Source organism: Mixophyes fleayi, chromosome 1 (genome assembly GCF_038048845.1).
Source record: "Mixophyes fleayi isolate aMixFle1 chromosome 1, aMixFle1.hap1, whole genome shotgun sequence".
NCBI classification, from domain to species: Eukaryota; Metazoa; Chordata; class Amphibia; order Anura; family Limnodynastidae; genus Mixophyes; species Mixophyes fleayi.
The window spans coordinates 443,655,954-443,672,694 of record NC_134402.1 but is presented as its reverse complement, the minus strand read 5'-3'; the positions used below and the strand labels follow the sequence as shown (position 1 = coordinate 443,672,694).

The 16,741-nt window shown below is 43.3% G+C and overlaps 1 protein-coding gene across 2 annotated transcripts in view; it reads left to right on the top strand.

The window, feature by feature from the left end:
* Nucleotides 1–16,741, top strand: part of LOC142101260 (mitogen-activated protein kinase 4-like) — a 40,318-nt gene that overhangs the window by 10,817 nt on the left and 12,760 nt on the right. For both annotated transcript variants that reach the window (XM_075185610.1, XM_075185601.1), the window contains exon 2: nt 14,473–14,617. In XM_075185610.1, coding sequence (XP_075041711.1) covers nt 14,473–14,617 — 145 coding nt within the window. The remainder of the gene's footprint in view (nt 1–14,472; nt 14,618–16,741) is intronic.

Sequence of the window (16,741 nt, the reverse complement as noted above, 5' to 3'; positions counted from 1 at the left end):
CGTGAGCAGCCGTTTCCACCTCGCGCGGATGCCTTGCTGTCTCTGTGCGATTATCCCAAATTTTCTCATTGAATTTATTATGCAATTTGATGAATTTGACACCCCACATATTGGGCCTGAGTCATTAAGGAGAGAAAAGCATAAAAAAAAGTAGTTACTCTGCCCCTGGACAAAACCATGTTGCATTGAAGGGGGAGATAAATTTAAAATGTGGGGACAGATTCATATTTGGGGTAGGACATGTCCTAGATCAACTTTACATTTCAGTGTACAAATAAATCTATCAAGTATTTGTGTGTTACATGAAAAAACAGCCAGTATTTTCCTTATGTGCAAAAAAATGAGCGTATTTGCACCCCTTGCAGTGTAACATGGTTTGTCCAGAAACAAACATACTCCTATTTCTTGTTTTGCTCTCCTTAATGACTCAGGCCCATTGTGCGCAAAATCTGTTATTTGGCTAAACGTTGCTGGGAATAACGTGGCAGTCGGTGAAATTTTTTATTTCAAGCCATTTATTAAGGAAATTACAATATTTAGGGCTTGGTTAAACAAGAATTTCACTCAACATAGATTTTTTTCTTTTTTTTTTCTTTATTTAAAGATCGCTAAATTAATCATGACAATTACAACTGAACACAACAGATTTTGGGCTCTGTATATCATCGTTAATGGTCATCAAGTCTGATTTTGGCTGTTGCGGAAAAAAAAAATGGCTTATCACTAATTAGCAAAGACTGTATAGAGCACTTATTCCGTGATCACTATGTCTAAACAGGTGGAGCAGAATTTGTTACAGCATACATCCTAAGGAACTGGAGAACCTGGAACCTGGTTCGTGACATCTCAGGTTAGCTTAGTCGTGTTTAGCTGAGGGTATTCGAGTTAATTGTAAAAAAAAAATTAAAAAATTGTGCTATTATTATTTTCAATTATAATTTTATTGCACCAACATATCCTGTGACAATTAGAGAACGTTATTAGGACAAATCCACTTACCTGTCGCAAGAATCGAATTTCCCTACCCCATACCCATAAACACCCCAGGACCAATTTATTCAATCTAATAGACCCCTTGATACAAGTGTACTGATTTTTGCATGCCCAAAGTGGTTTGGTCTATTATAATGGTGTATTGAGCACCGTGGGCGGATACCGAAGCCCTGTGGCGGAAACATGCTTCACGCAGATAGTTCTATGGTCAGTTTCAAGCCCAAGACCCCAGTATTGCAGGACTTTTTCTTCTGAACATTTGCAGAACGATGAAACAAAACTGGGCAGCACGGTGGCTCAGTGGTTAGCACTGGGGTCATGAGTTCAATTCCCGACCATGGCCTTATCTGTGTGGAGTTTGTATGGTCTCCCTGTGTCTGCGTGGGTTTCCTCCGGGTGCTCGGGTTTCCTCCCACACTCCAAAAACATACTAGTAGGTTAATTGGCTGCTATCAAATTGACCCTAGTCTGTTTGTGTGAGTGTTAGGGAATTTAGACTGTAAGCTCCAATGGGACAGGGACTGATGTGAGTGAGTTCTCTGTACAGCGCTGCGGAATTAGTGGCGCTATATAAATAAATAAATGATGAGGATGAATTCTGCTTACAGCTAGATGAACACGCCTTTAATGTGTGTTAGAAGGATCCTGCGTCGTTCCTATAGAATTGCAGAGGTATATACTGGAGTTCCCTCAGGGAATAGCAGGTTATGTAAAGCTCAGATGCTGCTCTGTAAATATGATCTCTCTGCTTTTCCTGTCCTGAGCAGCTCAGACTATAACTTCCTGAATATTTCATGAGGTTATAATGCAGACCTGGCTTGTCCTAGTAATCAGGCTCAGGTTATGTGATAAAAAACAGTTATGTCATAAAACACATATTGTCTACGTATGATTAACTTGTTTTATAAGGTTGATCAGGTTTTGTGGGGTCATTCACCCCTCAAATTAACATTCCTTTTAAAACTGGAAATATTTTATCCCCTAGCAATAAAAGCAAAACTAAAAGAAAAACCTTTGGGTTTTTTCCAGTGTTGCATTAGGTAAAGAGGTCAAAATTGTCTTCCCTCCAGTCCTGACATTTTGTCGTGTTTATTCATATATATACGTGGTAAGGTGAGAATTGTGGGGCAACATATGTGGCGTAAGTCCTCCACACTCTCCCGTTGTCACATATGCTCCCCCACTGAACACCACAGGGACATACCTCTCCATTTTCCCTGCAGTTAGCTGAACAGTTACTCAAAATTACTACTGCAATTTATCAGATTGTCCTACTTTCTCCTACCTTGCAGCTCTGATTACCTGCTGCTGGTGACTTAATCTCTATTGATGTTTAGCCGGACCTTGGAATGTTAGGGCCTTGTTTGGAATATTGGGCCCTGTTCAAAAAAGAGACAGGTACTATTAGCCTCCTGGAAAGCCGAGCAACGAGTGAACATGCTAGGCTCTCCTACTCCCAACCAGCCCCAACATTTAATCAGTAACAACCACATTTAATAAAATAGGCCTCCTTCCCCCAACTAACCCTGTCATTAAATTTGTACAGATAACTCACATTGCTTTATTAGTCCCAACAATATATTAATAACTCCATGAAATTCACATTACATTAATATCCCCATGTTTATTTAAAAGAGACTCCATATTAAATAACCTCCATCTACTGATATGTTACATGAATAACCCTCACATTATATTAATAGCTTAACTATATAACCTTAATTCCATCCCCCCACATTACATTAATAGCCTCCACACACATTAAAATGAATACCCTCCCTCACACACATACATTAATATTCCTCACACACATTACATTAATGCCCCACACATATTACATTAATACCTTTACACACATACATTAAATTAATACCCGCCACAACCAAAAAGCCCAAATGTGCTGAAGGAAGGAGGTGCGGCTGGCCCACATGGTGCCATCAAATAGGAGAAACGGATCAGCCCCCTGCCCTGATTTTGCTCTGCACCCCAGGGGTCATGTCATGATTTCCTGTTCTAGATTGGCAGACAGAACAGCTAAACCCTGATCAGCGACTGGGGCATGAAGGGCCCACCGGGGGACTGCAACGCTAGGGGCCCACCAGAGGGGGTGTGGCCAGCCATCATAGAGGCGTGACCAAACACTCGTGGGGGAGTGGTCAGCCCACAAAGGACAGCTAGCACCATAGTGTAGTATATAAATAATGTAGTTTGTATATAAAGAGTACACAGTGTTGACCTGCCCCTTAGATTGGCAGAACAGTCAACAAAAATCGGGATTGTACCACTAGACCAGACTTGGCTAACCTGTGGCACTCCAGGTGTTGTGAAAGTACAAGCCCCAGCATGCTTTGCCAATATATAGCAGCTTATTGCTGGAAGGGTATGCTGGGAATTGTAGTTTCACAACACCTGGAGTGCCACTGGTTAGCCAAGCCTGCACTAGACTCAGAACATTTGACAGACTGTCCTAACTGTTCTTGTCACTTTTACCATCTGTGGCTGCTCGTTTCTCTAGTTGCAGCTTGTCTGGATCCTGGAATGTTGAGGGCCCTATTTGGAAAAAATAATGGGTACATTTAGAGAATTCCAACCAGCCTCGGCATTAAATAAATAGGACCCACAATTAATACTTAGGCCTTCCTCCAGACCCAACATTAAATTAATAGTATTCCCATTTAATAAAGAAACCTGATACCCTCCCTCCAAACAGCCCCATCAATAAATTAATAGCATTTACATTTAATACATCCATTTCCCACAACCATTCCCAGCATTAAATAATATTCACATCTAATAGATAGCCCTCCTCCCCACGCTCAGCCCCACATTCAATTATAGACCCAAAACACCTCAGCATTAAATTAAAGGTCCCATCACCCCCTCCCTATAGTGTTCTCTGTGCAGCCCCCCTCACTATAGTTTAGCGCAGGCAGCCCCCCCTCACTATAGTTTAGCACAGTTAGCCCCCCCCACTATAGTTTAGCATAGGCAGCCCACCTATAGTTTAGCATAGGCAGCCCCCCTCCCTATAGTTTAGTGTAGAACGGCAGCCCACCTATAGTTTAGTATAGTCAGTCCCCCTATGCCACTGAGTAGTGCCCCCAAACAATATTATGCCACACAGGAGTGCCCCCAATGTTATCCCACACATTAGTACCAAAAATTCACAAATGCCACACTACAGTGTCCCCAATTCATAATATACCTGCAATAGTGCCACCCAATTCATATATATTATATATATATCTCACATACAGTGATGGCACAAACAATATATACAAGTGAGTGAAAGCTACTTACCCATATTTTGATTTTAGCAGCTTCTCTGCCCCTTGATGCTCCCGCCAGCCTCTCAGGCACCCATCAGGCAATCAGCAGGGGAGGGGAGGGGGCAGGTCACATGATTGCAGCTGCGATCGCATTTGAAGCAACGGGGACGCGGGGAGGACAGCGGGCTCCCTAGTGAAGACAACGGGTCCCCAGGGGCAGCTCCGCCCACTTTTAAAAGGGTGTGTGGCCGTGAGGCAGCGGGGCCCACCGGTGATTTTTCCGGTATCCCGGTGGGCCAGTCCGACGCTGCCCCTGCTGTCCACCACAGGCAGAGCCGTAGTTAGATATTTTAGTGCCCTGGGCAAGTGAGAACACTGGTGTCCACCTCCCCCATCTAGGTGGAAGTAAATGCTGCCTCTCAGCAGGGGTGCACCGCCAGGGAGGTGTAGCCGTCCTATGGTTTGGACATGTCTACCCCTCTACAAGTGTAGGACCTTCTCCAACCCAGTGCTGCGGTTTCCTAACGGATCTTGTAGTTTTCTGATTGGCTGCTGCTGGTATATTGAGCACCGTTGCTGCTGCCTGGATCCTTTTAATGTTGGAGTCCTGTTTGAAAAAGAGCGAGTTCTTATCCACCTCCTGGAAAGTTGAGCAGTGAGTGAACAGTCAAGGGACCAGGAAGCACATCAGAGCCAGTGCCCTAAGCCTGGGGCCTCAGTCACCCTCTCCCTTACCAGTATAACTGTGGGTGCGGGGTAGGCCCATAAGTCAAGGGGCTGGCTTGGAGCTACCTTGATCCATAGGCCCATATGCACTGCACACCCTGCGCCCATGGTGGATACGCCATTGTGCTGTTTGCTTTTACAGGAGCAGTGCTATTTTGGGGACTTAAAGGGCATATATGCAATTTGCCTTCATATCTTTGACCATGTGTTAGAAACACTCCTTATTAGAGTGTATCTAACAGTGCCTACAAAATGAAGACTCTCTCTTTCCGGGGGCGGGCATTTATCTGCTCCAAATACGTACTGTACCTGTCCCCACTTCCGCAGTGTCAGGTTTATAGTCCATGCCTCCTAATAATTTAGGCCAAAATAATCAGCACTTCTACAGCCCCTCGTGGTCCAAACATCACTTTGATGCAGCAAACAGTTGTCATTTTTGTAGAGAAGACATCCGGAAATGGGTAATCCCTGCTCCTTTTGTATGGTGTGGAATCCCACAGTACAAATAGCTGTTCATGTAGACTTGCAACATGTTTTTGTGCTAGAAATGAAAAGAAATCACCTTTCATAAATAACTGTAACAATGTATCCTTTTAGCTCCCCTATCATTGTGAGGGGTTTCCGCACATCCATCGCTCGCAATAAGAATCTGGAATGAGAAGAATGAGAGCAGAATACTGGGATTGTGTGAGGATTATGTCATATCCGCCACTTCCCAGGCTCTATTTGTTGTCCAAATTGAGTTCCATTCAGACATGTAACAGGTTCTGCAGAGCGTTCACAATCTCCCAGGTTATTCGTGTGTATTGTAAGTTACAGAGCAAATAAAGAAAAATGTTTATATAGAGTCTGATGAACCCGCGTATCCTCTTGTTCTGTTCAAAAGATCTGACCATAATAGGAATTACAGATGTTACCGTGGGTCCCTCCAGTTTAAAGTTCTGTAACATTCTCATAAGTTATCTCAACCTTGAACCCACCTTTTAAAACCTTCTATCTGTGTTCATTTTATATATACATACATGTTTCTATCTCATTGACATGATGGTGAGTGTGTGGAATGACAGTCTGGAGTTTTATTTACTACCCTAACCTGAGTTAGTGCAGTGCTCCATCTTTTTTTTAACGCCCCCCTTTACAATACTAAGCCACTAGGTATATCCCTTAGCAGAAAACGGAATTCAATAACTATTTATTTCATTATATATACCATCCTTGCTGTATTGAGCTGGTATTTTATAAAGAGGGAGTCTAAAAACAATTGGCCTTATTCAAAAAGGAGCAGATCTCAAGATCTGTGCGCTGTAGAATACGGCTGTAGGTCAGCTCTTTTCTGCTACACACGTCACTGCACGATACGTCCAGTACCTTTGGGGATTACAAATAATGCACAGAAAAAAAAAATCTATATATAGAATTAATATCACCAATAATAATAATGGTAGCAAAGATAAAACAGTAACAGATTTTTTTTTATTACATTTTTCCCCCATGAAATTATTAGGATGATGTTAGTGTCTACTGAATATAAAATACATTTTTACAGTTGCTCCTGATTGCAAACACATGTTATAGCATGCATACGAGACTGTCATTACTACTGAACAGGACTTATATTAGCTGTGTAGCTGGAGCTACGGCAGAAAGGCAAGTAACTTTGCGGTGCCCAAAGCTTCGGACGTGGCTGAGTTTGGCACGTCCCTATTGTACAGTGATTACTGCAAAACGCCCCTTTCCCACCCCAGGTGCAAGCGCAGGATTTGTAGAGGAGGGTTTCCACACCACGCCACCAGTGGGCGTGACCAGCATGCATGGGGGCGTGGCTATAATATTAGACAGTGCTTGGCTGCTCTCCAACTCTTCCTATCCCTATAATATACATGGACAATGCTGCATGCACTACTGTTAGGAGCACGCAGCTCTCCCTTTTCAAGCAGAGCTGTGTGAAGTGGGGGCAGGGTCCAGCCACCTCAATTATACAGTGCTCCAGGCTTTAAAGGGGGGTTTACAGGCACTAGAAAACCCCCCTCAGTTTGCCTATGACCCCGTTCCCCATAATTCCCCACTCCCCATAATTGTAAGCTGTAGTAAGTTTGCGTTCAAAGGCAGAGTGGACACGGCTGCATTTACTGACATATCTCCTAGGTTTGGGCATGCGCAGAGTGATTTTGCATATGATACTCTAAAAACCGCCAGAAGCTCCGTTTCGGCCGTCATCAACTGCTTTACTGAAGCAGCTGCAGCGCCCGCGTGCCAAACAGAAGTGGTCCGCGTGCCACGCATTCCTGGAGCTGCCGACACCTATGTTAGACTGATGCTATCCAATTTAAGGCCTTTGGTCTGGTGGTTGACCTTCCAAGTATTTTGTGCTCCCCATAGAAAACATGCAATTCTCATAGAATTTGTGAATTCCACCAGCATATACCATCATGTGACTTTATTAAATGCTCATCAAAAACACAGTAAGAAATGGGGCGTCGATAGTAAAAATGTCTGGAATGTTACAGCACTTCCCTGCTGAAGGATATTAACCATCTCTGATATGGTGAATGTTCCCCCCCTTTCAGGTTTCAAATGAACACTGAAATCTCGGTCGGAGGGAACTACAGAGTATAAAATATGTATATCTCATGGTATAAAGCATCAGCCTGGTTTTATCCTCTCTGATTTTCGTCACAGCAGCCGACTCCATGTCCTGGTCTCTTGGCTGCTGGTACGGAGCACAGTGCCAGCTTGTCCGGACAATAACTGCGGAACAAACATCAGCGGATCAGCATTCATGGAGTATTGTGGTTGCTCTGCTGGTCTCTGCGTCCTGCAGTCAGCCTTTATTACTGTTTGCAATTGATTGATGAGATCAGCGTTAGCTACAATGGCTCTCGAACACAGGTCGACTTAACAGGGGATTCAGTATTCTCACAGTGGCTTTTTGGCAACTGAAAAAGCGAAAATCTACTGTGGTCTTTGCAGAATCCACTACATTACGCCTCCAATATACACCCCGTGGGAACGCAACAGATCATAATAGACCCTCACACTGTTCAAATATCCCTGTTTGACCATTGTTTCATGAATTTCCTCTGTTTCCATAATAAAATGCTGTTATTAAACATTCATTAGGGTTTCACTGAGCGTTTGAGAGTTTGGGTTTAGGTCAGGCTTAGCTATGAGGATTCTGCTCCAATTTTTGGCAGCTTTGTGTGAATGGTTAATGTAAGTACTGGGTTGGGGCTATCTTTGCACTTTGCAAACCCTAAGTAAAACACTATCCCTTTAAATAGGGGGTGTACCCAATTTCATAGCTGCTAAAGTCAGCTACAATTAGGAGCATGTCCAGTACTGGGGGGAACTGAATTTCATGCAACACCGGCCTTAAAAAACCCCAGCATGCATTGTGCGGTATAGGGGGTATACTTGTGACCAAACCACACAACCAAGATATCAAAGGAGTGGCTTCAGGACAACTCTGTGAATGTCCTTGAGTGGCCCAGCCAGAGCGCAGACTTGAATCCGATTGGGAGATCTGAAAATGGCCGTGCACCGACGCTTCCCATCCAACCTGATGGAGCTTGAGAGGTGCTGCAAAGAGGAATGGGCGAAACTGCCCAAAGATAGGTGTGCCAAGCTTGTGGCATCATATTCAAAAAGACTTGAGGCTGTAATTGCTGCCAAAGGTGCATCAACAAAGTATTGAGCAAGGGCTGTGAATACTTATATACATGTGATCACTTAGTTTTTTATTTTTAATAAATCTCAAAAAAACTTTTTCCATGTTGTCATTATGGGGTATTGTGTGTAGAATTTTTAGGGAAAATGGAATTTATTCCATTTTGGAATAAGGCTGTAACATAACAAAATGTGGAAAAAGTGAACCAATGTGAATACTTTCCGGATGCACTGTAAATTGCTCACGTTAATTTTAATTTCTTATCGCAAGGATAAGAAATAGATTCACGTGGCAATTTATTAAGATTGATTAGCTGGGACAGGGGCTCCGATAGGAGTCTGTCCCAGCGAACAATCTATAGTGAAGTGATCGCATTTGCCGTGTCATGGCTGAATTTGCGAAGGGGTGGAGCGCGGAGCCTGCCGGATTAAGGATTCGAAGAGCCCTCTCCTGCCGTGCTCATAGGTTATAGGCTGTCCCGGGATGATCTTTGTAATAAAGGTTGGCAAAATATCATCCCTTAGCATTGCGATAAGCAGTGCTTTTTTTGTAAAAAAAAAGGTGGTGGAACTCACATCTTGTTAATATTTTAGGGAAAAAAAAAATATATATTAATGTCTAAACATACCTTTAGTGTATTGTATTTCAGGCAAATGTTCATAGTAAATTCCATAGTAAATTCCAAATTCCCCGTTACTAACGGGGGACATAAAAATGATTAGGGGCACTGGCACAGGATGAACACTAACGGGGGACATAAAAATTATTAGGGGCACTGGCACAGGATGAACACTAACGGGGGACATAAAAATTATTAGGGGCACTGGCACAGGATGAACACTAACGCCGTTAGTGTTCATCCTGTGCCAGTGCCCCTAATAATTTTTATGTCCCCCGTTAGTGTTCATCCTGTGCCAGTGCCCCTAATAATTTTTATGTCCCCCGTTAGTGTTCATCCTGTGCCAGTGCCCCTAATAATTTTTATGTCCCCCGTTAGTGTTCATCCTGTGCCAGTGCCCCTAATCATTTTTATGTCCCCCGTTAGTGGTTATCCTGTGCCAGTGCCCCTAATAATTTTTATGTCCCCCTTCAGTGTTCATCCTGTGCCAGTGCCCCTACTAAATTTTTGGTCCCCCTTGAGTTTTTATGCTGTGCCCCACTAATTTTTATACCCCCCCCCCTTCCCCCCACCCTCATGCTGGCCTTTTTAATTATTTCTTTCACCATTTATTTTATTGTCCACTTTCTTTTAAACGGCGCCCCATTTTTCCTTTAACTTACCTCTATTGCATCCTTTCTCCTCTTCACTTCTTTTCACTTTTCTTTTCTGGCGTGGCACTCCTCTTCTTAGGTTGAATATGCTCCTCAGCTCACACCTCCGTGAATGAAAGGCGGGCGCGACATGCATGATGACGTCGCGCCCGACAGTCATAGCAAATAGAGAAGGGAGGAGGGCGCAGCCGCGCCGGAGAGATGTAATTTTTTTTTTTTTTTTTTTTTATTGTTAAAGGCCGGCTGAGAAGCCGCCGCTAATCAAAAAAAAAAAAGGTCCCGGAACGCCGTTCCCAGCGTTCTATGGGGAAAAAAAGCACTGGCGATAAGGCATGATATTTCATGGGGGGGGGGGTATTCATACATAGACCCCATAGTGTGGTATGTTTGGAACTCCTGGCATGACACAATAAGAGGTACATTGGTAGATCATGGGGTCATGTGATACTCCAGTGCTTTAAAGCTGCATCACCACCTAAACCTAAATGTCACGTACCCTGATCCTTCCCCTCCACCGAGCCCCAGGGGCTTTGCTACCACGTTTCCCGGTATGATAAAGCTGCTGGAATAACGGTTCCTTAGAGAAATTCCATTTCTCCTTTAAATGACTTTCCACAAATAGGCCATCGAGACGAATCAATTCATCACAGCGCTGCATCTAAAAATATGATACATTTGTCACGGCCTAAAAGAAAACTGTTTGTTTTCATTCATTTTCTGCCAGCGAATGCAATCTGTACTAGAGGACACCGAAAACATTAGACTAATTTGATAACACCCTGCTGCTCTCGAGCTTGGTGTGATTCAGCAGTGATCATGATAACAGCCAAGAAGAGAGACAATTTGTTGGAACCGGTCCTGGATAATGCGATCCCCCTTACACGGCGTGTCGCAGGGACGGAGATTAGAACAATTGAAATATCTAATCTATTAAGGGTTGTGTCCCTACAACAGGAATGTTAACTATTGTCTATTATGGGCTCACTGGCAAGTCCCTAATCAGGGATCAGTGTAACGGTGCCTCTTGCTGCAGAATGGACAAGTTCCAAAAACAGCTCAGGGGCAAAGAATTGTAACTATGGGGAGAATTGAATTGGCCATAAGGTGGCACCGGACATTGCCGACAATTACGTTAGGAATCTCCGCTCGTTTATTAGAGGTGCGAGGAAAAATCGGCAGAGATGCCAGCCATAACGTTGGCGCGAGGTGTGTCTGCGGACCTTCCGGAGACACCTCGCACCAAATTGAATCCTCCCCAAAGTGGTCATTTACATACTTGCCTATATTTTTGGTCTCCCTTCCCCTGGGATCTGAGAGGGACGCCTCCGTCCCAGGATTCGGGAGCATTCCCCGAAATCCAGGAGTCTCCCGGGCATTGCTGTAGAGTAGGTGAGAATGGTTATTTATATATCAAAGGCAAGACAGGTCTTGCAGGAGTATTAGTCAGGGGCGCAGAGAGGGGGGGGCGGGTACAGATTACCGGGGCCTGGGTCTCCACTGACAGGTAATGTATTCTTTTTGTGGGGGGGGGGCGGGATGTCTGGGTCTATGGGGAGGGAGGAGCTGTTAGTAGTGATGTGACACACTGTCTAATGCGCTCTAAATCTCGCTAGATTTGGTAATCTCACAAGATTTACAGCTGCACTGCTCACTCTGCAGGACTAGTGTAACTTCGGTAAGTATGCTGGGGGGGGGTGTTTGGGGAGGTTAATAATGTGTTTGGGGGGTTAATGATGTGTTTGGAGGGGGTAATGATGTTCCTCCCCTCCGTGAACGAAAAGGGCACAAAAGCATATATAAACATGCTAAACTCTGCCCCTTTCTACAGCACAGCTGCGGACGCTTCTTTGTCAGTGCCGCGGCTGCTGTACAGTTCAGAATCTCCCCCAATATGTCATGTTTAAAGTGACGCAGCCATGCCCCATGTTGACCACACCTCCCCCTTTGGAGGCGAAACAACAGTCTTGGAGGTGTGGTCAACACGCCCCTTCCCTTCTCATCTATGGAGGGGGGGGTCAAAAAGTTGTTGTACTGGGGCCTCAAATTCCTCTTGACGGCCCTGGGCTTAATACCATTGTAAAGTGTATTTTCTGATTATCATCATCATCTATTTATATAGCGCCACTAATTCCGCAGCGCTGTACAGAGAACTCACTCACATCAGTCCCTGCCCCATTGGAGCTTACAGTCTAAATTCCCTAACACACACACACACACACACACACACACACACACACAGACAGACAGAGAGATTAAGGTCAATTTAATAGCAGCCAATTAACCTACCAGTATGTTTTTGGAGTATGGGAGGAAACCGGAGCACCCGGAGGAAACCCACGCAAACACGGGGAGAACATACAAACTCCACACAGATAAGGCCATGGTTGGGAATTGAACTCATGACCCCAGTGCTGTGAGGCAGAAGTGCTAACCACTGAGCCACCGTGCTGCCCACATTCTACATCTTCGTAAATTTACTTATTGTATGATATCCATGATTATTCTGACTCACAAGCAGTGTTAAAGACATTAAGGTTTACAAATATATATAAGGTGCAATGCTTCTATTTTGACATTATGCGCCTACATTTGTGCAATTGCATTTGTTTTTACTGGTAACCACATAGATTTGCAGGCCACCATACGGGTATATATCGTTCTTTCCGCCTTGAGCATTTTCTGGCGGAACCTTTAACTCACAGAACTAAGCGCAGACTGTCAGTTTGTCAGTTCCAAAGACCGGGAATTTGCATGTGCCTTAAAACACGCTTTTGACTACACACACGTGTGCAACTGAACAATGTATATTATACCACCTATGTTTACTAAACATCTTCCTCCCAGAATGCACTGCTGCTAGCGTTTCGCCTGCCATGACGGATTATCTTTCAAGAAATCTCTGCCATATAAACGTGTCCACAACAAGCTCCCTTTACTCCTGAAGGGATGAAATCACAGGGAAGGGGCAAAGTTTGCTGATAGTGCAGGAAGTGAGGCACATGATTGGATTTTGTACTTTGCTTTGTTTTCAGAACTTATCTTTACATCCTCTTGTGCAATGATTTACAATGATCATTTTTTTACAATTTCTTAACAATGATCACCTCAGTACTTTATTATTTATTTCTTACTTTATTATTAAAATAATGACTATAGTGAATCTCCTGGACTCCTCTTCACCACCCAGCCAATCATAAACATTATTTCAAACTGGCCTCTTGTGATTGGCTGACTGGTTGTATAGGCGCTCTAGGCAGGTCTAACCCCACTCCTGTGATAACCAGCTCAGTCTGCCTAGCACTGGGGTTTTGGTTAATGATTTGAGGGGAGGGGGGCACGCTGCCCATATTTAAACTATTTACTTTTTAACGCGCGTTGTACATGGGACCAGTTTTTTTACAGGTGGCAATTTTGTGTGATGCATTACAGTACACAGAGTACGCCTTCAAAAGCGCTTTTAAATAAAATTGTAGGTCGAGACGCGATCTCTGCTGGCCGTCGCTGAAGAAGAGAATTTGTAGACGCACTATCGACAATATAATACAAAGCTTTAGACGCACAAAATTTACACATTATTTAATGAAGCCATAGATAAGGCTAAATCAGTGGTCAGGGAACAGGGGTAAATTGCCCCAAATGGGGTAAAAATGAAATTCCTGGGGGTAATGCTGCCGATCCACATGCTGTCAGTTGTGTTGTAGACCCCTTTAAATGTGAAATTGCTGTAGTATCAGAAGAGCCTCAAGGGTTGGCAGAGGCACTTCTTGAGCTTCGATGCAATAATGAAGCACGTATTGCATTTGAAAACAAAGCAGATCTGTCATATTTTTGGATGTCAACAGCTGCAAAGTAATTTAAAATTGCACACGAGGAGGCCGTCAAAAAGTTGCTGCCTTTTGCAACAACCTACCTTTGCGAACAAGGATTTTCCACTCTAACGAACATAACAACAAAGCAGAGAAATCGATTGGAAGCTAAAAACTGTATCCAAATTGCTCTGATATCAAAATGCCCCAATATTGATGCTCTCGTATCGAAAATGAAGCAACATCATTTCTCCAAACCCTGAAGTTTTGAAGTTGAAGCTTTCAAAGAAATTTTGAATAGATTCAATAAAATTTTGAATTCCAATAATTAATAATATATGATTTCCTTCCTTTCAAATCAAGGGGGTAACTTCGGCGTATCTAAATATATTTTGGGGTAAAAGGTAAAACAATTTCCTGACCCCTGGGCTAAACCAAGCAGTGTTTTAGGATAAAAATGTAAAAGTTAATTTAATGATAGTGGTAGTTTCCAGAGAAATTTGCGCAATGTTCCTCCTAAGGATCTTTCCGCCTCTCCGCACATCATGGCGCGGTTGCACTTTGTGGAGGCTGCTGCTGAATGCGTAAAAGAGGCTGCACGGTCATATAGCTGAGAGGACCATCGAGGCGCTGCGTGACAAGTACAACTAGAGATAACTTCTCTAGAGAGCAGCACTCTGACCTATAAAAGCATTGTTCTGTATCGGTTGATTGACACGTGTATTCCTTTCCGTTCCAGGGCTATCTCTCAGAAGGACTGGTGACTAAGTGGTATCGATCTCCTCGTCTTCTCCTCTCACCTAATAACTACACCAAAGCCATTGACATGTGGGCTGCCGGCTGTATACTGGCAGAAATGCTGACGGGACGGATGCTCTTTGCAGGTGAGTAAATTTTTATCTACGTGTAATATAGATAACCCTTTTCTGACTCTTCCAGCTGGCTGGCTCTGAGAACCGTTCTTACACTTAGGTGTGACTCAGGACTGAGAGGGACATTTATTCTGTAAAGTAAGTTAATAATGCAGGAATATTATTTTTTATTTTGCAGAGAGCTTCTTGTTGAACAAAACAGAGCTGATTTGGTCAAGTTATTTCTTAGTCAAATCATTATTTCAGGTGACTTAAAGGCAGGTAAGCAATGTAACAAAGCAATGAGAAAAGCAAGTCAGATGCTTGGTTGTATAGGGAGAGGAATCAGTAGCAGAAAGAAAGAAGTAATAATACCACTGTATAGGTCATTGGTACGACCTCATCTAGAATACTGTGTTCAGTTCTGGAGGCCATATCTCCAGAAGGATATAAATACATTAGAGACTGTACAAAGAAGGGCAACTATAATGGTGCATGGCCTACAGCACAAAACTTACCCGGAAAGACTAAAAGATTTTAGTATAGTTTGGAGCAGAGAAGGGAAATGGGGGACATGATAGAAACTTTCATATATATCAAGAGTTATAACAAGGTACAGGAGGGAAACATTCTACAAAGGAAGAGAAGTATTTAAACACGAGGACATGTACTGACACTGGAGGGAAGAGAAGTATTAGAACACGAGGACATGTACTGACACTGGAGGGAAGAGAAGTATTAGAACACGAGGACATGTACTGACACTGGGGGGAAGAGAAGTATTAGAACACGAGGACATGTACTGACACTGGGGGAAGAGAAGTATTAGAACACGAGGACATGTACTGACACTGGAGGGAAGAGAAGTATTAGAACACGAGGACATGTACTGACACTGGAGGGAAGAGAAGTATTAGAACACGAGGACATGTACTGACACTGGGGGAAGAGAAGTATTAGAACACGAGGACATGTACTGACACTGGGGGGAAGAGAAGTATTAGAACACGAGGACATGCACTGACACTGGGGGGGAAGAGAAGTATTAGAACACGAGGACATGTACTGACACTGGGGGGAAGAGAAGTATTAGAACACGAGGACATGTACTGACACTGGAGGGAAGAGAAGTATTAGAACACGAGGACATGTACTGACACTGGAGGGAAGAGAAGTATTAGAACACGAGGACATGCACTGACACTGGAGGGAAGAGAAGTATTAGAACACGAGGACATGTACTGACACTGGAGGGAAGAGAAGTATTAGAACACGAGGACATGTACTGACACTGGAGGGAAGAGAAGTATTAGAACACGAGGACATGTACTGACACTGGGGGGGAAGAGGAGTATTAGAACACGAGGACATGTACTGACACTGGGGGGAAGAGAAGTATTAGAACACGAGGACATGTACTGACATTGAGGGGAAGTAGGTTCAGAGGAAATATGAGGAAAAACTACTTTACAGAAAGGGTAAGGGATAAGTGGAATAGCCTCTATCAGAGGTGGTTGAGGCTAATACAGTAGAGCAATTTAAACATGCTTGGGACAGATGTAAGGATATCCTTACAAAGAATAAAGAATCAAATAGAGTTTGAGGTTACCATAGGTTAACATTTTGGCAGACTAGAACGGCCAAACGGTTCTTATCTACTATCAAATTCTATGTTTCTGTGTTAAAGCAAGGAAATATTCAACCATTGTCCATAATGGATTGACCTCTGAGGACACACTTCCATTGAAGTTCGATATATCATTTCACCGTTCCCTATGAAGCAACATCCCTCATAGGCCAATAATTCCAAAGCTTCTGGTCACTAAACGACATATTTTTAAAAATAAATTAGACAAACCGCTATTTATAAAAGCGGTGTTTATCACGTTTAATGTGCACCTGTTGGTCACATACAGCCATTTTGTCAACGTAGTCTTATTAGTTCTCTAGGAGCCAGTAATATTACTGAGGTGCTTTATGGCGGCCATTTTGTGGCTGTATTCTCATGAATATTGGTGTCTTCACAACATTTGCGATCAGAAAATAATTGAGGTACGCCAGCATTTTTTATAGAACTTTTTAATGCTGGGAAAATAATTATTTCTGTTGTGAGTAGAATTCAATAAGCAATAATGCTAAATATTACTTACTTGAGGT